The 25,005-nt window shown below is 51.9% G+C and overlaps 1 protein-coding gene across 1 annotated transcript in view; it reads left to right on the forward strand.

Moving 5' to 3' along the window:
* The first annotated feature begins 5,686 nt into the window (after positions 1-5,686).
* Positions 5,687-25,005, forward strand: part of LOC125718168 (glutamate receptor ionotropic, NMDA 2C-like) — a 36,608-nt gene continuing 17,289 nt past the window's right edge. Inside the window, exons 1-4 of the mRNA XM_048991780.1 lie at positions 5,687-5,915; positions 14,932-15,367; positions 21,353-21,948; positions 24,763-24,877. Coding sequence (XP_048847737.1) covers positions 14,948-15,367; positions 21,353-21,948; positions 24,763-24,877 — 1,131 coding nt within the window. The 5' untranslated portion in view covers positions 5,687-5,915; positions 14,932-14,947. The remainder of the gene's footprint in view (positions 5,916-14,931; positions 15,368-21,352; positions 21,949-24,762; positions 24,878-25,005) is intronic.

The following is a 25,005-nucleotide window of genomic DNA, read 5'->3' on the forward strand; positions in this document are numbered from 1 at the left end:
TTTATTGTCATTGTGTATTAAACAATGTACAACTAAACATGGAGTGCTGTTCCTGAAAACACAGAAAAACTCATACAGAGAAATATTTGTGTGTATATGCATGTGTAAAATGGATGAGTAAAACAAATACAATTATTATTGCACTGATTTTTGTGGTCACTAAAGACTAATATTGAACACAGAATTACTGAGCTTCCAGAATCATCCGAGCTGCCAAGAAAGATGTAACACCGGTGGGAGCTGTGATGAGAAGGAACTTGCTGTTATACCCTTGAGTGAAGCATTCAACCAAAATTATTTAAGTAAAATATCAAGTTGGACCCACGGCTGTTGCCCTGGATTAAAGGGTTTACTTGAGAAAATAAAAACTGTAATTCTAATAAAGTGCGTGGGCGCCCGCTACTGGAAAAAATGTGTTAGTGCTTGTCCGGCTGTGACCAAACGAGGGCGAGGGGGAGAAGTTATGAGGCGGGCCGTGGTGACCACAACATCGGAGAGAGGAAGGGCAAGTATTCGGATTCCGCAGAGGTTCCGCTGGCTGGACTTGCGCAGAGACCTCTGAGGGCTGCATTTAATGCGGCAGCGCATTCCAGGCACACTGTCAGAGGCTTTGCAGATTCTGCAGACGGGGCAAACTCGGAACGCGCATACAATCAGCGCGGAGGTCACTGGCAGCTCCCCGGAACGCTGACCTCACAGCCCCTCCTGTCTCACTCCGGCCATCTGAGGTCCTCGGAACGTTTTCAGAGGTGAAACATCATGGGTTTTGATCTTCTAATAGCGCCTGAGAGCAGCCAAGGACATTTCAGGGGCTGCGGACGCCACGGAGGCGTGCCGGAGCATCATGGGAAATCAGGACGGAGGTTCGGTGTGGCTCCAACCTCATCAGCAGCACTGCTGTGATTTACAGGAGAGCATGATCAACATATAATGAAGAGGCAGGAGCTTCACCAGCCCCCGCCTATTTATAAACACCATTGTTTGTGTGAAATTCCAGTTTGGTGTCTCTGCAGGAGTGCCGAGGGCAGGACTCCTCATTTAAAAGCCCAATTCCTTGACCACTAGGCCATCTGGTGGTCACGTGAAAATAATGTGAGCCAGGGGAGGAGGGCATTCTTGAGTTCAGCCTGAAATAAAGTGTTGTCTTCTACACAAGGTGCATAAAACTGAACTGCCATCAACAGGAGATAGAGAGGAACAGGTCTGAAAGTAGGAGAGATGGAGGAAGAGAGGAACAGGTCACAAGGAGGGAAAGATGGAAGGAAAGAGGAACAGGTTTGATGGAGGAAGAGAAAGAAGGAGAGAGGAACATGTCAAGGAGGGAGAGAAGGACGGAGAGAGGAATAGGTCAAAAGGAGGGAAAGATGGAGGGAGAGGAACAGTTCAGAAGGAGGGAGAGATGAAGGGAGAGAGGAACAGGCCATATAGACAGATGGAGGGAGAGAGGAACAGGTTTAAAGGAGGGAGAGATGGAGGGAACACAAGCAATGGTTCCGTTAACAGCAACAATGAAAACACGAGCCAGGAAGGGAGCCGGTGGCGGGATCCAGGCGGTAAGGTGAGCAGACGCTGGTCAATACCAGAGACGTCTGTCTAAATGCAGCCACTCCCTGGAGGACACCTGTGGGCACCATTGCCCCTTTTCTCCATTTTCCCGCTAGTGTCACATGACTATGCATGACTATTAATAAGCCAAGCCAGGTGGGGGAGTGGGGGGAGGGGGTACGTGCTTGAAAACGTCATGAAAATCCCGGGCTGGACACTGCTGTTGTACTGCCGTGCCCAGAATCCTGCACGACACCCACACATAAATAGCTGAATAGCATCAGGTTTGTTTTCTGGGGTGTCCTGAACCCGCAGAACTGACGAGGCGTGAGCGTAACAGTGTGCGCTCAGTCAGCGGCGCCGAGGAGGCTGTGACTTTGCCGTGTGACCCCCCGCAGTGGCACGGGTCGACCTGTGGGGGGCGCCTGCCGTGTCTCCTCCTCTCCTGGTTCCCGCACTTAGCGCCGGCCCCGTTCCCTGTGCCACCTGCTCGCTGGCGCTATCGTGCGCTTCCCTCCTCCCCCGGTGACGCGCTAAAAGGCGTCATCTGCCGGGGGAGGGGCGGGCAACGGGCCGCGGCTCTGCAAGGCAGTGTGCGGGCGGCCGGGCAGGCGAGAGAGCGAGCGTGCGAGTGGCTGGGAGATTAGCGTTAGCCGCGAGGACGCCTGGCGTATCGATGGCAGCGTATGGCTGCCGATTGCTGAGAAAAATTTGTGCAAAGCGAGTGGCTCCGGTGCTGAATCAATGAGGCATTAAAGGTCTGCAGTAACACACAACCGGTCACTTATTGACTGTACACACACTTCAGTTCTATAATGTTAGCATGCTGGGGGGGTGTGGGTGGGGGCTCCAGTCGACCTTGGACCCCCGAGGGTTTTTATCTTCCTAATTTGGAATTGTTGCTTCCTCTCCTCCATTGCATCCATTCTTTCTTTCCCTCCTATCTTTTCCCTGCATTGCATACAGTAAATGATGTCATACCTGATTGCTACACACTCTTGTCAAAGTGCTTTGGACTGAACCTGTTGTGAAAGGCGCTATATAAATTGAATTGGACTGAACCCCAGCTGAGACTTAACGCGTAAAAGCCTTGTGTCCCTTGACTGTGTCCATCATCTTCACGCTGTGCTGCACCGAATTCCAGCACCACCAACCTGCTTGTCTGCCATTAAAGAGCCCAGAATCTATAAGAAAGTGAACAAACGTTTGCCTGACATGTGAAAGTGCCAAGATCTTCATAAAAGCAGACACACTGTGTTTAGGGTTGGAAATAATTATTAGGCATCAATTCCCAATGGTCTTAATTCAGAATTAAATCAGAATGACTTGTGGCATGTTTTTCACCAGCTGAGTGTTCAGGCTGAATTTTTTCCGCTTCATGGAACACCTTTAATATACGACAGAAGCTCCCAGTCAGGATTTGAACTTGAAGGCTTGGTTCTGTAACATTACCTGTTGCCTCGGAAAGGATGGTTACTGGGGAATTCCGGTGGGGAGGTAAGATGACCAGCCACTGGTCAATAACGAGGAAGTTTCAATCAAAACCCCCAAACCATCCAGATATCAGATTCCCTCCCCATCTTCAAGAAACCCCTCAAGACCCATCAGTTCCAGAAATATCTCCTCTAGCCTGATGCCACTCTGTGTTTCCTGAATGTTCTTAATGTCGCACTTCTTGTCATTACATGGCCTTATTTAGTTCTTGCTTTGCTGGGAGAGGTTGTGCAGCTCCTGCCCCAATCCTGCTTACACTCATACCTGGGTGTTCACTGGAAGCTCAGCCTAACTTCACTGCAGCCTAACTGCACTGCAGCCTAACTGCACTTCTGCCTAGTCGACTCTCTTGTGCTATTTATTTGTTTATTTAGTTGTATGTCACTTTGGGCAAAACTGTCTGCTAAACAAAATAAATGTAAATACAGCCTCTTCCCGGGTTACGATGGGCTTACGTTCTGACAAACTTATCACAAGGCGAAAATGCATTTTAACATAGTACACTTAACCTAACAAACATCATAGCCTAGCCTAGCCTAGCTTAAACATGCTCAGAACACTTACATTGACCTACAGTTGGGGAAAATCATCAATGCAAAGCCTAATTTATAAAAAAGTGTGGAATATCTCATGCAATTTATTGAATAAACATACCTACTGCGAAGTCGAAATATCGTGACATCTGATTAGCGTCTGATTAAGTGTAGCAAGAGCAGAGTGATCAACGGAAGATCTGTAGGAAATGCCAAGTAAACAGCCCAGTTAAAGAACCTTTGCTCTCAGAGACCTCCCTTCGAAGGATGGGGATGTTCGGGGGATGTGCGTGGGATGTGCAGGGGATGTGAGAGTCAGGTTCAGCAGAATAATTTTATGCGGGCTTTTTAACTACTCATAGGTGTCGTAACCCCCCCCCCCCCCCATCCTCGGAGATGGGGCCTAACCATGTTTTCAAAGGCAGCATTATAGCATTATAGACTCCTGAACCCCCCCCCCCCCCAAACAGATGATTATGGGCTGTTTTATGGTGTGGCTGTGATTAACCCTAAATACGGCACCTTTCATTCGGGCTGAAGTCGGCGAGTGTGTAGCCCGTCTGTTTGATTATAAATATCTATGAGCATTGCCGGGGCCGGGCACGGATCTCAAGGTCGCTGGGGCCGGAGTTCCCTATCCCAGTACTGCCTACCTGCCGTGACGACGACAGCAGACTCGGATGCGGGGCGGTCGGTTCCTCAGAGCTGCACTGCCCGGTTGATGAATAGAGCAGGTTGGTTTCGGTAGGTTCTGGGCCGGTACAGCAGGGCTGGTGAGGGAGCCCCAGAGTTTGTCCCTCGACCCATGTTCACCTCAGACAGCTGTTTAAACACCTGCACTGCCTCTGGTGGTAACTTGGAGCTAATGCACCCTGATTACCAGGGGAGAGTCTAAGCCAGTCTCAGTGGAGTCTGGAAGCCTTTCCGAGTTCTGTTTAGATGTCAAAGACAGCAAGGAACACGAAGACCATTGAAAGATTGACTCGTCCTGAAGGAGGACAGGTCGGGGTCTGCTGTGGGGGGGGGGGTGCGGGGTAGGGGGCAATGCTATCGTGGAATGAATCGGACGGGATCAGAACCGGGCTGAAGCAGAGAGAGGTAGTGAGAGACTGTCAAGGACAGAGGAAGGAAGAGAGAAACTTCTGTGAGGGAGGGAATGAGGGCGATAACGGAGCATTTGGAGAGGAAGAGAGAGAGAGAAGAGGGGTGGAGAGAAGGAGAAAGGAAAAGAGTGAGAGAGAGGGAGAGAGAGTGGGAGAGAGAGAGAGACACAGGGATAAATCCTTACAACATAATGATTAGGTCTCACAAGCCTCTCCGTGACATGGTGTGGGGAAGATCCTGGATTACAAGCTGACCGAGCGAATCGGGGCAGAACGGACACAGGAGCAGGTGTGCGGGACAGGGGGGTTACAGGACACCCCCAATTTAAAACAAGTCACAAGTCAGAGCAACAAGCTGCGGGGAGCTCTGCAAGGGTTCCTGCAAGGGTTCCTGCAAGGCTTCCTGGCCGTCATGTAAGCTAAGCGCCACCGGATCTGGAACCCCACACCGCGCCGGGATTCATGGAGGTTGACGGAGAGTTGCAGTCCGGACACCCACGGGGGGGTCCTGCCCCGAAGACCTCCCGGATTTGAGAGTGGCCCATGGAATACTCCGGCCCCCTTCCTGCTCAGATCGGGACAGCGAGATAACGGGTCCGGAGAGTTCTGTAGATTCGTGGGGGGGGGGGCGTTTCCCCCCCATACTCACCCCGGTGTGACTCCTTCTGCTCCAGAATGGGTGGGGTTACGGATTGAGCTTCTCGTCAGGCGTCCCTTGGAAGAGCGCGGATCGCAGCCTGACACACACGCACACGCCGGGAACACAGTGACACTCTGTCACTCACTCCTTCACCCCGACGTTCCCGACGTTCCCGCCCGGCTGCCTCCGCTTCTGCTCGCCGCTCTCTCCCTCACCGTGTGCGGCCGGGGACCAGCGTGCGTGTGTGCCCTGGCACCCGCTCTCCTCCAGTCCTAAATCCATCTCTTCCTCCCTCCATCTCCACACCCGCACCCCCACCCCCCCCCTGCCCATTCACTCCCACTAATGCCCCCCCCACCCCCCCTCCCGGAGAGAGATAATGTGACCTTCTGCCAAAGTGCTGGAGCTCATGCCTTCATCGCCTGCCGCTCTCTGCCGATACTGAAATAGATTCAAACAAGTGCCAAGAGGAGAGAAGAGGACAGGATAGACAGAGTGTGGGGGGGGAGAGGGACGAGGGAAAAAAAGGAAGGGAGACTGAAGCCACTACTGAGGAATGATCCATCCGGAGCAGGGGCTGGGAGAGGATCGCCAGTGCAGGTAAGCCATTGCTGCTGCCTCACGTGGGGTGTGTGGGTGCCGGGGCCGCGGTGACCCCTTGCTGGGTTTGGGGGTGAGTGCGAGGGGGGTTAGGTAGGTAGGGACCTGGTGGCCGGTGCTGTGCGGGATGAGACCCCCAAAGCCTGTCTGACCTGAGGGCTCTGATTGCCTGTCTGACCCCCCCCCCCCGCCCCCCCCAGTTGTTTCCAGGACTGCTTCTGTCGCGTCAGGTTCAGGTTTCTGCCTGGTGCTCGATGACAACGTATAAAAGTGCCACCGGGGGTCATGTGACGGTTTAGAACCCGTCCCGAGCGCTGATGGCTGTTTGCCGTGTTCCACTAGGAGCGGAGCGTCCTTAAACAACAGGCACGTCGTCCTCCACGCCGCTCCATGCTTCCTTAACGGGCAGGAGACCACTACCAAATCCACAACCCATCTGAGCGGTGCTGTGGGCCAATCCCAATCCCTGTGTGTGTCTGCATGTGTGTGTGTGTGTGTGTGTGTGAAGGTGGGGGGCATTTGGAAGTAGAGGGCACTTATGTGACAGAGACGCACAATCGGACAGTTTGTCCACCTATAAAAAAAGAATTTATGACCTTCTCAAAGGTACAACAGAAAAACCCTTTTGGGATTCAAATCAGATTGTCTAATATGCTTATGTAATAGAGACACACAATCTGACACTTTATCCACATATAAAAAATACTTTTATGGCATTTTATGCTGGCTTGTGCCAAGGTATAACAGAAGGACCCCTTCTGGGAGTCAAATATGATTATCTAATAAGCTTATCCAATGCACATTTCGATACTTTAACCATACATAAAAAGTCTTTTACGGCAATTTTTACTGGTGGCTCAAAGGTACAACAAAGAAACCCTTTTGGGATTCTAACAAACAAGTTTCTGGTCATCGTTCCATTAGTCGCTGAGATTGCGGCATGAGAGGTCAGTGGAGAACTGCGATCAGCCCCCTTTGGGGTTTCTGCGCCGTAACACAGTGTTTCTGTGCCGTGCTGAGACCTGCGCGACAGATGGAGGCATGTTAGATTTGTTTCGGCCGCTCGTCTGCAGAAACGCCACCTCAGCCTCATGCATTCCTAATTTCCCCAAGACCTTCGGAGATTCAGCATGAAGTAGGACATGTATTGGGATCACGCCTCGTATTATTTTTATTATGTGCTTCTATCACACCGGGCCACTGGACAGGAACTAGTTACAAGTGGCTGGGAATTTCGTTTTTTCTATCACACTGTTTTTATGTCCCTGTTCTGATTCCCCTGCGAATGTCCAGCCGTGACTTCCTTGACATCCTCACTGTAAAAGCGTACCATGGCTGATGAGACCATTTGATGGATTGCTGATGAAATGCATCCCGGTCTGTCCTGAGATATCGATCAGCGCCATGCCGCTTTCAGTTAAATACGACCGCACTCTGGGTAAAAATCAGCCCCAAAAAAGGTGAGCTGTGACGTGAAAGGAGAAAGGGGGATGGCGATGCCGATCTGGAGGGAGCTAAGGACCATGACGTCCTATCCCTGGGGGAGGGGGGAGGGCTGTGCGGCAGGGGAACAGATGCGCTGGTCCGGGGTAGGCTGACTCTTGGCCCTTCACTACGCACTGACCCACAGCCAAAGCATAGCAAACCCCAGAACTGCAACGATGCCACAGTGTGACAGCAATGCAACAGCGTGACATCACAACACCGCATCGATGCCACTGCGCGACGGCAATGCAACAGCGTGACATCACAACACCGCATCGATGCCAGTGCGCGACGGCAATGCAACAGCGTGACATCACAACACCGCATCGATGCCACTGCGCGACGGCAATGCAACAGCGTGACATCACAACACCGCATCGATGCCACTGCGCGACGGCAATGCAACAGCGTGACATCACAACACCGCATCGATGCCACTGCGCGACGGCAATGCAACAGCGTGACATCACAACGCCGCATTGATGCCACTGCGCGATGGTAATACAACAGCGTGACATCACAGAACTGTATTGACGCTACAGTGACAGAAACGCAACAGCATGACATCACAACAGCGCCTCAATGCCACAGTGTAACAGCAATGCAACAAGATGACATCACAACTATGCAACAATACAGCAATGAGACACTACATCATTTACTGTATACATTTATTTAGGAAATACTTTTGACAGATAATACATCATAAGCATACAGCTGTCAAGGAGCCAAATCAGACACAAGTGCTGCTAAGCTGAGTTTTAATTCAAGTCAAAATTACAGCAAGAGGTATACAGCACACTATTCCTGCACGATATTGCAGGAAACTAACAGAAGGGCTATTTACAGTAAACCACAGACAAAGACAAGCGCAAAACAATAAGAGCATCTAGGAAACACAAGAGACCAACTCAGGGATAGCAGATAAAGGCAGAGCAGGTCAGTGGTTGAATTAGCTAGTTGAAGTGTTCCATGAATAGATGGATCTTGAGGCATTTCTTGAAGGTTGAGAGGGACTCTGCTGACTGCATGTGGATGGATAGGAACAACACATGAAAAGAGGAAGACATTTTACTGCTGAACGAAGTGGCTGAGATGGGATACAGGTCTTGGTGGGTGATGTCATCACGATGACACGGCATCACAACACTATGATGTCACAACAGCGCAATGATGCAAAACTGCAGCAACACATCTCCGAGACAATCCTTTCCCCGTTGTTGATTAAGAACGTTTATTTATGCTGTTTTATTTTAGGTACGACCTTTATCTTTAGTGTCAGACCTGAGCAGCAGGCAGAATAAGGAGGTCAGGATATCCAGCAGGTGGCAGCACCGAGGGCATAATGGGGAGAACCAGCAGCCGCACAGAGGGTCTCTTAACAGATGCCGGCTTAATCCCCGAGTCATAAAGATATCCGAAGCACTCTACTGGGCACGCTCAGTTCAGGGTTCAGAGCAGCCGGCGGCAATACGTGTTCCGGCATGGGACCAAGCACAGGCATCATGTGCGTGTCACTTTCTGTCACGTGCACGTGTGCGTGGGCGCGTGCACTGCACGGTCGCTCAGGCCAAGCCGGCGTGCATCACGCGCAGCATGGGAGGAGATCTGAAGGAAACTATGGCTGGCACTTGTGGGTTAGTGAGGAGCCGCCCGTCGAGGTTTAACGGCGGCGGCGCGTCTGAAGCAGATGTGCAGGGAGTGGAAATGCTGCTAAGAAATGGAACTGGAGAGCGCTCAAAGTCGGAGTCTGACAATGGAGAGATCGGCTTATCAGCGACGGCCAGGCCGGGTCTGGGGGGGGGCTGCTGCCCAGCTTACTGCCGCCTGCCTCCGTCAGCTGGAATGACCTTGAGGCCACGTAGGGGTGACACACGTTCTGCTGCTCCAAACGCTTTTGGACTGGCTCAGCACCGTAAAGAAGGCATAAGTAGGATCACAGTCTACTTGTGTACCCACACAGACACATATAAATAGACAGGCGCTAATGTTATTGCCATGAGACGACCGCGAAGGAAATCTCAACAGGCGCACGGCTCATCTGTCTGAGGAGTGTGTGCATCCACTGCGTTCACATGTGTGCCTGTATGTGTGTGTGTGTGTGTGTGTGTGTGTGTATGCTCACTGATGCCCCCTATTGGCTGTACTGGAGTCCTGCGGCATAGCTCCACCCCATCTCGCCCCCAGAGATCTGAACACCCAGGGGCCGCCTGACGGACCGCCAGTCCGTGTCACCCAGGTGTGGCGACCGCGGATGGCTGGCCCAACTTCATAACAGCCCACCTGGGCACATCACATCCCATTCGTTAGCGGCAAGGGGGAGGGGGCTTGGCTCGCGCGGCTCCGTGATGGAACGTGAAGGACTGTCACACGTGTTTCCGCAGCTGCATACTAATGGGGAGGGAGTGCAGGGGCTGGGGGCTGGCAGCATGTGCGGGGGGGGGGGGGGGGGCAGAGAGCGTGGGGGGAGCCAAAGAGCTCTACGATTTTATTCCAGTTTAATAAATCACAGTTTGATACATTCAATCTGCATTTTCCATGTTTCCCGTGGGTTTGCAGACACATGATCGATGAGAATATGCACAGCGATGTCTGCGTGTGATATTGTGTTACCGTCACAATGTATTTTGTGGATTGTGCCCTCTAGGGGGAGCTGTTGAGGGGCAGACCTCACGCCCGACTTGGGGTGGGTAGGGCGTAATGCTAGGCTGTCATGTCTGGAAGATGCTTTTCAATCAGCTGAGCCTTATGAATGATTTTCCTGGGTGGGATTTGAGGAGTGACAGTAGACGAGGAGGTGCTGTTGCTTGAGGCGTGGTCCGAAGAGTTATTGCTGAGTGGGCGGGGCTTTGGGAGAGGATGATGGGTGAGTGACGCATGGTATCTGAGGGCAGTGCGCTGGCCAATGGTTCGCGGTGTTTGATCATGATTGATAACTGAAAATGCAGGAGTGTTTATTCAATTCATTCAGTCATACACCCATTTTCCACACTACGTGATTTATACAACATATATGTATACTGTCATAAAAAAGTATCGATTTGTACCTTTGAGGGTACAATCACTTGTCACTGGAGCTGTACCCTTAAGGGTCTGCCACTTGTACCCTCAGCTGTAGGTAAGTGTACCACTAATGCTGTTTGTACCTTGGGCAACAAACTGTACCAGGACTGTAACCTTTGTTCCGACATATAAGCATAGAGCAGGTTCTGCTGGGTTCCGAGGTTCTTTCCTGACCCCTTGACAGCCCGCATTCCCCATTATCTATGTCCTCACTTAAGATAATAAATATCCGTGACTAGAAGCGTCGCATCCAATCCCACAGTGTTTCGAGAGAGACGTAAACGTGAATCAATGCTGTCTTTGATGGACATTATTTTAAGGTCACGTTAAACTGGCAGGTGGGGCTCGGACGTCAGTCCATGAGTTTGCACGGTGAACGCCGATTAGCCGTCTGAGATCGTCGTCCTGTTTTAGCCCTCAGCACCTCGGACCGCCGGACTGGCTGTCCGGACTCACCGCCTCCCAACAGGCCGGTTCACGCGGCAGCTCATCGCTTCGTCACGTTCGCCCATCCCGCTTGAAACGTGCCCCCTCCCCCCGCCCAATAGGAACGGATCGCTGTCCTCTGTTGTGAGCGACACTGATATCATTAAGCGTATCAGGTTGAGGCGAGCCGGGGGGGAGCAGCGGGTATAAATCACAAAGCCAACAGCTGATGGGGTACATGGCCCACGTCGGGGAAAAGGCGGAGATTTGCATCACTCCGCCAAAAGCTTTGCTGTTCCTCACGCTTTCATGCAGATTGTCTGACAGTGTAAAGACATATGGTTTTAATTACACACCTGTCTTTTATTGAAGCCAATGTGACAATTGCTCAGAGACTTGAACCTGCAACCTTCAGGTGAGTTTCATGACCGCTACATGTTCTCATATCCCTTAAGAGCTGGTGGGTCCCATGAACTGCTGGAAATGAAATCTCTTCTATCACACTGTCATTGTTTATTTAATCATTACGATGAGGGTTAAAACAGCCTGTTAAGAGACTCTGAATGTGACTGGTGTAGAGAGGATTCCAGCAAATTCCTGAGGGAGGGGTTCAAACTTATTATTTTATTACCTGACAACGTGTACGATCGGAAGCAAATCCATTTCGGGGGAGTGTTCAAACCGGTAATTTTATTATGTGGTTACGTGATTGGTCCCTACCTCGCCATATACATAAGGTACACATCAGCTTTTAAAAGTGCCATATTTTTTCTGACACAGCTGCAGGACAAAAAAAATGGTTAGGGATCGTCCAGGGACCTGTGGCGGTACCTTACAGGTTATTAGCCTGTGTTCTCTATCGGCACCGCGCGAAGCGCCGAGCGAAGCGCCGAGAGAGCCGGTATTAACGGAAACATGGTAACTTGAGTAGCCAAGGGAGAAATAAACGAGCCGAAAGAGAGTTTACCGCGAAGAGGTGCGGCAGCACAGCGGATGAAACGGCGATCGACCTGGCGGCTCGATCACAGGCTGCGAAGTGATGGAGGATGAACAGATGGCAGAGAGAGGGGAGAGGAGAGGCCAGGACCCGGGACTTGCTGCCAGCCGCGACCACGCAAATGCCTTTTCAAAGGAATTTGGATACTCATACCTACCATTTTCTTACTACTATAATAGGGGAACTGGAGCTTAATCATCAGATTCTGTAACATGACTTGCTGTTTCGTATATGAAGTACTTAGAAGTACTTTAAAGATTTACCAGAGTACTGATGTGCTGGGTTATTTGATTATATATTATGCTTTTTACTTGGAGCGCTGAGCCCTCCTTTATGTAGGCCTAACATTTCACACGGGCATACAGGGTTGGTCATTAACGACGTGCGGTTGGGCGGAGTGGATATGGTGCCTAATGGCGCATCATCCAACAAGATGCGTCCTAAGGTCAGCGCTGCGTCGTAAAGGTGCCCGCAGAACTGCTGTGAAAATCAGCCCAGCTGGACTCTATGCCAGTAATATCTCACCTATCGATCGCAAAAATGAGAAATTAGGGGATTCCTGTCACTTAATCCCGACCTCCCCCTTAAACCTCTCGGCCAGATTCTCTGCTAGATCTTAGCAGAGCAGCTGTCATGTAGAGACACTGACAACAACATGCGACCGATGAAGGAAAGCGTTCATTCGCAAGATGGACTCCCTGGGTGGATTAAGGCATTGCAAAGTCTCACTAGTTAACTACAGCACCGACTTACCTAATTGGTTGCGTGACAAAACACTTCCCTAAACTCCGATTATAATGCGGAGTGGGCTAGGTTTTCTGAAATGAGTAACCAGCGGCTTTATGGTCTGGGGAGATATGACGTCATCATTTCCTTGTTCTGAAAAGTTGCGTTATCCATTCAGTAATTAAAACCTGGACATCCCATTACGTGAGGAAATAGTCACATGGCTTTAATGTCACAAAACAACAACTTAACAAAACCAGAAAATCACACATCGTTGGTCATAAGTGCATTCTATTGCCAAATGCACGAAACTGTAATCCAAGGAGAAAATTATAAAATTTAATTTAGGCTTTTTCCTCTTCATAGTAACCCCTTATAAGCAAAGAGCTTAATACAGCTTAATGTACCAAAACTCAGTAAAACCAAATTCCTCGCACATTTCTTTTGTCATAAGTCAATTTTGCAACTAACACATGAGATTGTAATCCAAAAACAAAATTATAAAATTCACGTTAAGCCGTATTCTCTCAATGGAAACTCATTATTAGGGAAACGATTAACGTGGGTAAATGTTCCAAAACGACTTAGGCAAACATTTTTTTTCCTAAAATGAATGGCTCTGAAACAGCCTTACCCGAAATCCACTTGTCGAATATTTGTCATTGTGTTTTCTTTACAGGCCGTCGGACTAATTAAAAGCCACTTTCCCAGTTTAATTATTTTGTCTATAGATTACAGTTTAATGGATTTGGCAACAGACTGTAACCTTACTTATTACCGGCAACGTTTGAGAGAAATTTGGTTTTACCAGTATGTAGTGTTGGCACATTAAAGCACTTTAAGCGGTCCGTTAAATTGCATTTCCATGTGCCAGCAAGCACCTTCACCACGCCGTTTAAACCCAGAGTAACCCACCCTGGCAGGGAGAATTCTAGGATACAGCCTAAAAAGTATGTCATCTGGAAAAAATGGCTGTAAAGAATAATTAGAATGATATATGCCTGATCTCCTTGAAAATAATTTTGATTCAAGATCTTTTAAGAAAAGACGGACGTAGCGCGAAACACTGCGCCGGCAGGTCGGCAGAGCGCCCCGTTTGCCGGCACCTTCTCGCGGCTGTCCTTCGCCTTTCCCCGTAACACACGCCAGCTTGAAGTGGTTTGTTATAGGGGACAGAGACAGCGCTGGCATTTCGCTGGCAGCAGCGGCTGCCTTTTACAGCCTGCTGTGAGTCTCCGGGGACCCGCCTCACACACATCGCCCGGGGCGGCGCAAAGCTCTGGAGCCCATATACACTCCGACTCCACAACATACAATAATATGCGCGGATGTACCGCACACGCCCATTTATCACGCAAAATATCTAGTTAAGCAATGCGCAATTCGCCACGTCACTGCTCAGTGAAACTATATGAAGCTTAATTTATTTTAATGCTATACAAGATTCGTCAATAGTCTTCCTCGCCCATAATTCTGATCAGCGTCCCTGATGAAGACCACATTCTGTGAGAGTGGCGTTTATAAAAGCTGTGTAATGCGATCTGATCTGCTACTTACAACATTTACGTGCAGAGTGCTGTCAAACGGGGGCAGAGTTGAATTTCGGGATGATACGGAAAGTGCCCTGTGCTCACTATCCCTCATTTAAAGGTTTCTGCTAAGGTCGCGCACGGGCCCCCATTCGGCCTCTACGGGCGCTCGCTTATCCCGGATTGTCGCACTTATGTCGTAAATAAACGCGTTTTGCTTCAGTCGATAATTAATTAATTAATAGGGTTCGGTTCTATTGCGGCTCAGATGACGGAGATCTGTCCCGCAGCCGCGCATTAAAAATGGCTCCTACGCTGTAGTACTTGTGCTTGGAATATTTCTTGCTAATAAAAAAATTTACCAATCAATATACACTATGTTCTCTCCTTCGTGAAAATACGTTTGTGGTTGGGTGTAGGATAGTTTACCTGCTGGCCACCATCTGGCTGGTCAAAAAATGTAAAGATTTACAAAGATTTACCGGGGCACAGCTGCCTGATTTCCATACGCCCTGACAGCCCGTCCACCTCGTGCACACGGAGCCCGCAAACAGCACCTGCCCCGGTTCATCACCGTCTGAACAGCCTTTCGAATGCAAGAGGGAGGTACTAAAAAAGGCTTCTGGAACTGTGTCAGAGGAACTACAATCGGTCCGAGTTCCTGCAGTGTGAATGTGACAGGAGTCCCTGGTTCTGGAAAAAGGTTCTGGTTCCAGAAAAAAGTTCCGGTGCTGGGAAAGCGCCTAATGTAATGTAACCCTAACCCTAACCCTTGTTGCTTGTGTTTCAGGCAGTAGGTGGCTGAGATGGGCGGTCCTCCAGGTCGACTGAGCGCCTTTCTCCGGCTGCTGCCGCTCCTGCTGCTCCACACTGCCCCCTGCTGCTTGGGCCGCCCGTTTGGGCCGCCCATCCCACCGGTCAATGTGGCGGTGGTGTTCAGCGGCTCCTCCTACCAGGCGGAGATCAAGGGGCGGCTGAACAGGGAGAGCTTCATGGACCTGCCACTGGAGGTGAACGCCATCACCGTGCTGGTGAACGACACGAACCCACGGGCGCTGCTGACGCGCATCTGCGACGCGCTGGCCGCCAACCGCGTGCAGGCCGTCGTCTTCGAGGACAACGTGGGCTCTGAGGCCGTGGCACAGATCCTGGACTTCATCTCCTCGCAGACGGCCGTGCCCATCGTGGGGATCAGCGGGGGCTCTGCTGTCGTGCTTCCTCACAAGGTCAGGGGGCTGCTCTGCATCCTGGGGACCTCTGTGCAGTGTTACCATGGTCACCGTGTTGTCCAAATACTAATGATGATCATGCTATTTCTATGACCAAAACCAACTATCCACCCTTTTTATACTCAATATCCAGGGCAGGGTTACCTGAAGTTAACATTGTTGCATTATACCTCTGGAACCAGGGTTCGAGACTCCACCATGGCTCCATGTGTGCGGAGTTTGCATGTTCTCCCCATGTCATCATGGGGTTTCCTCCGGGTACTCCGGTTTCCCCCCACAGTCCAAAGACATGCTGAGGCTAATTGGACTTGCTAAATTGCCTGTAGGAGTGCATGTGTGAGTGACTGGTGTGTGAGTGTGCCCTGCGATGGGCTGGCCCCCCATCCTGCTTTGTTCCCTGCCTTGTGCCCTGCGATGGGCTGGCCCCCCATCCTGCTTTGTTCCCTGCCTTGTGCCCTGCGATGGGCTGGCCCCCCATCCTGCTTTGTTCCCTGCCTTGTGCCCTGCGATGGGCTGGCCCCCCATCCTGCTTTGTTCCCTGCCTTGTGCCCTGCGATGGGCTGGCCCCCCATCCTGCTTTGTTCCCTGCCTTGTGCCTGTAGCCCCGGTGATTGGCTTCAGACCCCGTAACCCAGAATAGGACTAGCGGGTACAGAGAATGGATGGGTTATCCAAAGCAATGTACATTTCTTGAGTAAGCAGGGTCAGTTAGTCCCTGAAGCGTTCGGGGGTTAAGGGTCCAACGCTGAAGTCACTCAGCCGACCCTGGGATTTGAACCTGTGTCCTACCTCTCTGAGCCACACAGTGCCCCCACATGCATAGGGCACAAGGCAGAGGATGCCCTGCACTTGCCAGTCCATTGCAGCATTGTTGTTAGAGGATGCCCTGCTGTGTGCCCTTTGCTGTCTGGGATAAGATCCAGGGCCCCCTGCCACCCTGTACTGGAGAAGCAGTGAGGGAGTAGATGGATGAATAGATCAGTACGGGCTAGCTGAATAGACCCCCAAAGTTGCAAACCTTGATGATCCTGGACTCTCTAAACTTTGATGGTGGTGACAAAATTCAAAGAAAACAAATCTATTTTCAAATCATCCGGCCAGGGGGCTGTTCTATGAAGCAGCATCTCCGTTAGCTGGGTTAACATTGGTCTGGATTTTTACTTTCTGGACCTGAAATTCCTACCTATGACCCGACAATCGTTTGTCTTTGGACTTTGGCATGAAACTGGTATGAAACCTGACTGACACAGGGGCAGACAAGCAAACTCTGAATTTTAACCCTGACCCAGGAGGTGGGAGGCCCCTGTACAGCCTTTATAAGCCATTTAAGTTACCTTTCACTTGTGTGCAACCCTTTGCTTTTGCACAATTTTGGCTTCACATAATGTTTAATGAACGCCAGCTCCTTTGACATTTCCAAACAGCAGGATAAAAAGAAAGATCAACATTTTTATGAATTTCAGTAGGATTCTGAGGGTGTTGATGTTTAATCAGTCTGGCGTCTCTGCAGGAACTTCAGCTGGATCAAACCAGTGGTGTGATGAGATCTTCATTGCTGGGCAAAAACTGTTCAGCATTTTTGATTAGGATTAATTAATGTTTAGCCTGGGAAGCATTAAAAAGGGTTGTTATCCGTGGTGGTATTTGCCGAATAAACAAACACAGACAGACCACAAAAAGGTAAGAATTCAAAGTGTGTGGGATTCCATTCGGCGTGAATTTCCTGCAACCCGCAGGAAGGAAACGGCTTAAATAGTCTGGGTGACATGATAGCTTGTCGATGCTCTTATCTGGCGATTGATCGTGATTAATTTGCTCTCCGCTGATGGTGGCACGAGCGATTTGGGTAATGAGCGTTTCCAAGGTCTGAGACCTGCGCTCACCCGCTACGACACTCCAAGTTTGATTTCCATTCACAACCCTGTCTCTGACCTTGCAAAGTTCATATTTTTTTTTGCAGTGACCAGAATTTAACTCCTGTGCAGTCGGTGTCATTTGGGACGTCAGGGTGTCCCTACCCTCCGCCTTTGGACCGACCCAGTTGTGGCCCCGGGGATAAACTTGGGGAGGATGCACTGGGACATGGGGGCAGACACACAAGCTGCACCTCCATGATACACTCCGCCCTGACTCCTCCGCCCAGCTCCTCTGCCCTGACTCCTCCACCCTGACTCCTCCACCTAGCTCCCCCTCCCTGACTCCTCTGCCCTGACTCCTCCACCCAGCTCCCCCTCCCTGACTCCTCTGCCCTGACTCCTCTCCCCTGACTCCTCCACCCAGCTCCCCCTCCCTGACTGCTCTGCCCTGACTCCTCCACCCAGCTCCCCCTCCCTGACTCCTCTGCCCTGACTCCTCCACCCAGCTCCGCCACCCTGACTCCTCTGCCCTGACTCCTCCACCCAGCTCCCCCTCCCTGACTCCTCTGCCCTGACTACTCCACCCAGCTCCCCCTCCCTGACTGCTCTGCCCTGACTCCTCCACGCAGCTCCCCCTCCCTGACTCCTCTGCCCTGACTCCTTCGCCCAGCTCCTCTGCCCTGACTCCTCCACCCAGCTCCCCCTCCCTGACTCCTCTGCCCTGACTCCTCCACCCAGCTCCGCCACCCTGACTCCTCTGCCCTGACTCCTCCACCCAGCTCCGCCACCCTGACTCCTCTGCCCTGACTACTCCACCCAGCTCCCCCTCCCTGACTGCTCTGCCCTGACTCCTCCACCCAGCTCCCCCTCCCTGACTCCTCTGCCCTGACTCCTTCGCCCAGCTCCTCTGCCCTGACTCCTCCACCCAGCTCCCCCTCCCTGACTCCTCTGCCCTGACTCCTCCACCCAGCTCCGCCACCCTGACTCCTCTGCCCTGACTCCTCCACCCAGCTCCCCCTCCCTGACTCCTCTGCCCTGACTCCTCCACCCAGCTCCGCCACCCTGACTCCTCTACGCGGTTTCTTCACCCTGGCTCCCATCACCGGGGCCAGATGCAGACCCAGATTCTCGCTCACAGAGATGGAGCCACAGGTCCTCCGGATCTGGAGCATCTGTTTGTCTGTTCCCGGCCCCTGCCTCTGCGGCCACCCGCCCCCACCCTTCTGAGGCGGTCTGCGTGCTTGACGCACCTGTGCGCATGCTTCTGTCTTTCTGTGTGTGTCTGTGTGTGTGTGTGTGACAGAGGACAGGGGTCCCACTGTGTTATTTCACTGCTATATCCAATATTCTTCAGAATTCTGGTGGGAGCTGAGGCAGATAATTGATCCCTTATAAACAGTGGAAATGCGCAGGCAAACCCAGTGTCATTAATTAACAAGCCCTCATTAAATATTGAGTCAAGCGTCTTCTCTCCTGTATCCGAGGACCTCATGAGTCAGGACTGAGGCGCAACCCAATCCTGAAAGGGCTGGCGGTGTGTCCCCCAGACGGAGGGGGGGTCGCCGCATGAGGGACTGTGCCTTGACTGTATGCCCTTCTGGCCTCTCGCCAGATACCATGTTTCTGTTCAAACCTCAGCCCAGCCTTGAACTTTAAATGCTCCGGTGCTGAGACCCTGTTGCTACGGCTCCTGTGCACGTTGGCACTCCGAGAGCCCCCAGGTTACCCCCCCAACCCAGCACTGATGGAGCGTCTGGAGTGGCTCACTGAGAGTGTCTTAGGTTTAGTGAGGAAATAAAGTCCACTGATCTTGCTGGGAGATCGGTACTGGTTTCCATATTTAGGCCCAGTCTATTCGGTTACTGGTGTCCTTGGACCCAGAACCCCGAGGCTGGTGTGTTCACTTTTATGAACCTGAACTGAAGAGACCGACGATATAATTTATCCCGCCCCCTTAGTTTTCTTTGCTGGGGGTCAACACACATCAAGACTGCATATCCTGACCAAAATATCAGGCTGGATTCCTAAGCAAGTCACGCAGCCAGAGTGCACAAATCAGAAGTACTGGGGGGGGGGGGGTCTTTCTCACCATGAGGCGCCTATGGTCTCCCCCCCCTCGACATTTTCTGGCCGTCGGCACAGCAGATTCCTCCTTGTTCCTCAACTGCTGAGCCCCCTGCTGTTAGAGTGGTGTTCTGCGATTCCCCCCCCAGGGTGGGAGTGCGTGGCGTTGGCCGCTTCTCGCTGCACCTGAGCCCCGTTTCCTGCGGCTAATTGAGGTGGAGTGTGAATTGGATGGCAGCCACAGTGTGTGGCGACAGGCGTTCCAGAGGGGCGGGGCCTGGACGGCGGCCACGCGGAAGCGGAGTCGTGTGTCTCCTTCACGCCCGCCAGGAGAGAAGGCTGTCCGCTTTCATCCTCTGAAAGACATCAAAACAGACACACAGATCACCAGCACAACGTGAGCGGATATTTCTGGCCCATTGAGGGGAGTCGGTGGCTCGTTCCATAACTCACCTGCCACGACGTACCCGACTGAGTCCCTGAGAGGCTATTTAACAGACTCTTATAGAGCAGCGGCTACACGTGTCACATGGTACACATTCTGGTTCCTAAGTGCTAACAAACATAATTCACGTGTTTGGCTGCAGTATAAAGAGCTGTGGGAATTGGATGCGGCAGCTGTTTGGGCTGAACTGGGGTGATTATTAGAGCGATGAGAGGCTGGGAAGGGAGAAGGCCCAGAATACCTACCACTCTCAGACACGTTCCGCGGGCTTAACCCACTTTTTTCGGCGATCTGCGCTCCTTCCCTGAAGGACGGCCGTGAACCAGTCGAGAATAATGCCACCGGAGCAAAGTGGAGGAGCCGGCGATACGTCGAGGTGCTCGGCTTTGTTCTGAACCCGGTCCTCGGAGATCCCCAGACAGTCCGTGTTTTCGCTCCACCCCAGCTCCCAGCCAGTCAGAAATACCTGGTACAGGTGCATTGGGAGCTGGGAGGGAGCAAACACGTGGTTATCCAAGGTTTCTGAGGAATGGGTTTGGAAACAGTGACCTAAACAGCTCAATGCCCAAACCTTAACCAACACAATTCAGTCATAACTATCTGCACACAATAACTATTGTCACTAGCTGGTTACTTAACACCAGTGAGGGACCCACTCAGCAGACCCGATCACTCAAACATGCATCCAAACCTCTCTTAAACTGCTTCTATAGCTCAACGAATAGACCCTTGTGCTAATTGCCTGAAGGTTATAGGTTCAAATCCCAAAGAACACACATGAAGTACACCCCTTTTCAGTACTGCAAGCCACTTTGGATAAAAGCATCAGATACATTAATAAATGTAAAATTGGGTTCTTCCAGGATGATGTTTGTGATTGAGTTATGCTCCTGTCCTCGGCGAGCCTCCTGGTGTCGCCTTCTGATTGATATACGCCGGGCGGGAGTCAAACCCACAGCAATCAGTAAGCGAACACGCACGAAGAGCAGAGAAGGACAGCGCTACGCTTTTGCATTATTCATATCGCCATTAGACTGTTCGGTAAGGAAGAGGGCTGTCTGTTATATGTTCGCCAATTTATAGCACAAGGGTCTCAGTGTAACGTTTCCTCTCTTTCAAAGGGCGTGACGTCAGTATCCTGCTCTTACATCTCACCCTCCATCAAGGTAGAAGGAACAAGTCCTCTGTCGCCCCCCCAGACATGGGGACGCCTTGGCAACAGGGCTTACGGAGCTGGACTGGGGCCCCTGCCAACGTGACTGGGGGGGGGGGGGGGGTCGCGCCATTGATGGGATTTTTAATTACCGTAATTAGTCAGGGCGTCGGCGTAACGCGTGCTGCCGGGGAGGGGCCGCCCTACGGCTCGCCGCAAATTAACCTCGCACCCCACAGCCTGCCAGCCGCCTCTGCTTTCGGCCAGCGGCTCTCGCCAGCGTTTTCTCCATCCCATTCGCTGCCGGCGCTTCGCCTGCCTGCCTGCCACTTGTTTGGCCCTAGCACACGCTGGAATTTTAACACAGCTGCCAGTTAGCTCAAGGGAGTCGGTCGCACACCCTAACCGTTGCACCACCTGGTGGCCGTGGGTGGTAATGCCCTGTGTTCCTCCCACCCCTTTAGGGCGAAGGCTCCGCCTTCCTGCAGCTTGGCTCCTCCATCGAACAGCAGATCAACTGCATGTTCAAGATGATGGAAGAGTATAACTGGGACAGCTTCACAGTGCTGACCAGCCTATACCCCGGGCACGAGGCCTTCGTGGAGTACATCCGCTCCTTCACGGACACTAGCTACTTCCTGTGGGAGCTGCAGGACGTGCTGAGCTTCGACATGGCGGAGGGGGCCAGCGACGTGCGGGCGCAGAGGCTGCTGAGGCAGATCGACGCGCAGGTGCTGCTGCTGTACTGTTCCCATGAGGAGGCGCGCTACCTGTTCCGGCTGGCGGGTCCCGCCGGTCTGCTGGGCCCCGGTTACATCTGGATCGTTCCCAGCCTGGTGGTGGGCAACCCGGACGTGGCTCCGGCCGACTCCTTTCCCGTGGGGCTGATCGGCATCATCACCGACCGCTGGCGCACCAGCCTGCGGAAGCGGGTGCGAGACGGCGTAGCCATCGTGGTGAAGGCCGTGCAAAATTACCGGCAGCACCGTGGCGCCATCCCCGAGAGCCACAGCGACTGCCACATGCCCGTCAGGCCCGTCAGGAATGACTCCCTCTACAGGTAAGGTGGGGAATGGCGGCGGGGGGGGGGGGGGGGGGGGGGAGGCTCAACTTGCCGCCCATGATTTGTACGACAGAGTGGCTGTAGAGAAAAGCGGCTTTCAAACCGAAAGGGGCTCTAATGTAGTGTTTCCCAACCCGCTCCTTGTGGACCCCCAGCCGGTCCGGGTTTTTGCTCCCTCTCAAAAGCAAAAAACCTGGACTGGCTGCGGGTCCCTGAGGACTGGACTGAGAAACACTGCTCTGATGGCCAAAATCATGGAGGACATTAATGAGGCTGTCAGCTAGTTAGCTAGCTAGTTAGTTAGTTAGGAGGTAAAGCACAGTTGACATGAACAATATATAAGAGAGCCTGGGAGAGCAGGGTGGCCCCCGCAGGGAGGAGCCGTGGAGGAGGAGGTTCTAGGTGAGGGATGAGGAAGGTGACAGTGACGTGCTTCTTTCACAAAGTACTCAGACACAGAAATACTCTGGCGAGCTGCGGTATGTTACCAGTCGGGTAGAACTGGAAGTTGTGTCGGGATCGACTAGAAATGTCTTGCTGATCGACCTGTTGATCGGGATCGACTAGAAATGTCTTGCTGATCGACCTGTTGATCGGGATCGACTAGAAATGTCTTGCTGATCGACCTGTTGATCGGGATCGACTAGAAATGTCTTGCTGATCGACCTGTTGATCGGGATCGACTAGAAATGTCTTGGCGATCGACCTATTGATAGGGACTGACAGGTTGGTGACCACTGGTTTAAAGCTATTTATCTGGGCAGTAAGTGTAGAATTGCTCAGAACCAAGAACACAATTTTGTATTAGGAAATATTTAAATTAACAGTAAGACGATAAAAAAAAAAAACTGCCAGCAATTTCTTCTGTTCTCCAAAAAGTCACTGATATCTCACTGGATGGCAAGATGAACATCGCTTCAGTCCCCAAACTTCTCCTTAGGGGCACCCGAGCCATTCCATCCATTCATTAAATTCCACCACCACCTTAATTAATTAAGTTAGTCAGTAAAAAAAATAGTCAGTGGGGTATTGATGAGATATATGAGGTAGGGTAGCGGTAGAGTCAAAAAAAAATACGCGAGTATATTGAGTAGTTGTTGGAAATCTGCATGTGGTGCAGCAGGTCAGCACACTCTGCCTATAACCAGAAGGTCATTGGTTCAAGTCCCTTGGCTGGCAGAGTGATGTCATCGTCGGGCCCTTGAGTGAGGCCCCTAACCCCAATTGCTTTCGGCACTGTCTGCCCTTGCTATCTCCATTGTCACTTTCGAAGAAAGTATCTGATAAATAAAAAAAATGTAAAATATATACAGTTGCTCTAGTGCAGTGTTTCCCAACCCAGTCCTCGGAGAACCCCGGTCTGTCCACGTTTTTGCTCTCTCCCAGCCAATCAGGAACACCGAATACCTGGTACAGGCACGCTGGGAGCTGAGATGAAGCAAGATCACGGACTGTCCGGGGTTCCCCGAGGACTGGGTTGGGAAACAGTGCTCTAGTGCACTACGCAGACTCACGGTCACTCACTCCCACACGCACATTTGCAGTGACACACACTCACACGCAGACCCTCACCACGAAGGTATTCACTCACACACTCACTTTCAGAGAGGGACACACACACGTTCAGACACTCATACACAGTCACACCGCAGTCTGAACCTCAGGGATGGAGGGAGATGTCCGGCCATTTCCCCCCCGAGCAGGAGGCTGGGCCCATCTGTGCCACACGTGTGCCGGCCATGCTGGCATGACACAGCGCACATGGGTGTGAGAGCGTGCTGCCGACCAACACCGGGGCTCAGCTCAGGGGCCATATGGGGCCAGCGCTTCACAGCCTGCAGAACAGAACAGCTGTAGCACGCGTGGCCTGCAGGGGGGATAGTGATTAAGGACCCAAAGGTAGCCTTCGAGCCTAATGCCCGTTTCACACGTACGCAGGGATGGGTAGCAAAGCTGAATGCCAAGCTGGGCACTAAGAATGGCATTGAGTGGGACGTGACTCACTCACTGGCCGGTGCTGCCGTTTGCACTCGGGTGTTTGTGCCCCCTGGCACCTGGCCCAGGTCAGCTGGTCTTCTAGCAAGCTGCCGCCTCCATGAGGAAGCTGAACCTGAAGCTGAAGACCCCCCAGTCATGTCAGGTCGCCACATCAGACGTCAGACTTCCCTAATTATTTTATCTTTTACCCTTCGCTCCGTTATTGTGTACAGCTGTCATCCCGTATTGCAGGTGTTCCTCACTAATACATAAAGCTGGATGCTTTCGATCTTGCTTTAGGGTACAACAGATGAACTCCTGCTTATTTTCCCGAACATTTGCGACGAGTCGTCAGGTCACCACACTGATCCGTATCAATTCCTCCACATTTCATTAAATCCTCAACCATTTGTTTTGTCGGACGTGCTTTGTTGACAAACCATTCCACCTGCTAATGAGATTAAATGGATTTACCAGATTAAACCAGTTGAGCCCTGCGCAAAGCAGGGAAAGAAACCACTGATCGTAACCTCTGGCTGCACAACGGGAGCTTCTGTTGCCCTTCCACGGCAGGTCAGCAGGAGGCGCTGTAGGTCATGTGATTCTTTGATCAGCACAGTGGCAGGTAATAAATAGTCCCTGGACTCACGTTGGCGACATACGGTCGCTTGTTTGTGTCGCCATGCAAAGCTGGCAAAGTGTGGCATGGGTCTAAATCCCCTCACTTCATCTTCCAGATCCGCTATTCTGGACCAACGCTGGTCCAGGCCCAAAGTGAGGTGTGGCCAGGCGATAGTCGCCATGCTAAACTAAGCCCGACCTTCTGTCTTTTAGCTACATGTTGAACGTGACTTGGGAGCACAAGGATTTCTCCTTCAACAGTGAAGGCTATCTGGTCAACCCATCCATGGTGGTCATCACGCTGGACCGTGAGCGGCAGTGGGACAAGGTAGGCCTCCGTGAACCCAGCCGTCCGACCCGAGCTGGGATCCACCACGAATCTGCCCCCCGGCAGACTTCCAGAAGTCGATACCCGTGGTTCCGTGCAGCTTGCACCGTTCCACGCCTGAGGGTCTC

This window comes from Brienomyrus brachyistius, chromosome 22, assembly GCF_023856365.1.
Source record: "Brienomyrus brachyistius isolate T26 chromosome 22, BBRACH_0.4, whole genome shotgun sequence".
NCBI classification, from domain to species: Eukaryota; Metazoa; Chordata; class Actinopteri; order Osteoglossiformes; family Mormyridae; genus Brienomyrus; species Brienomyrus brachyistius.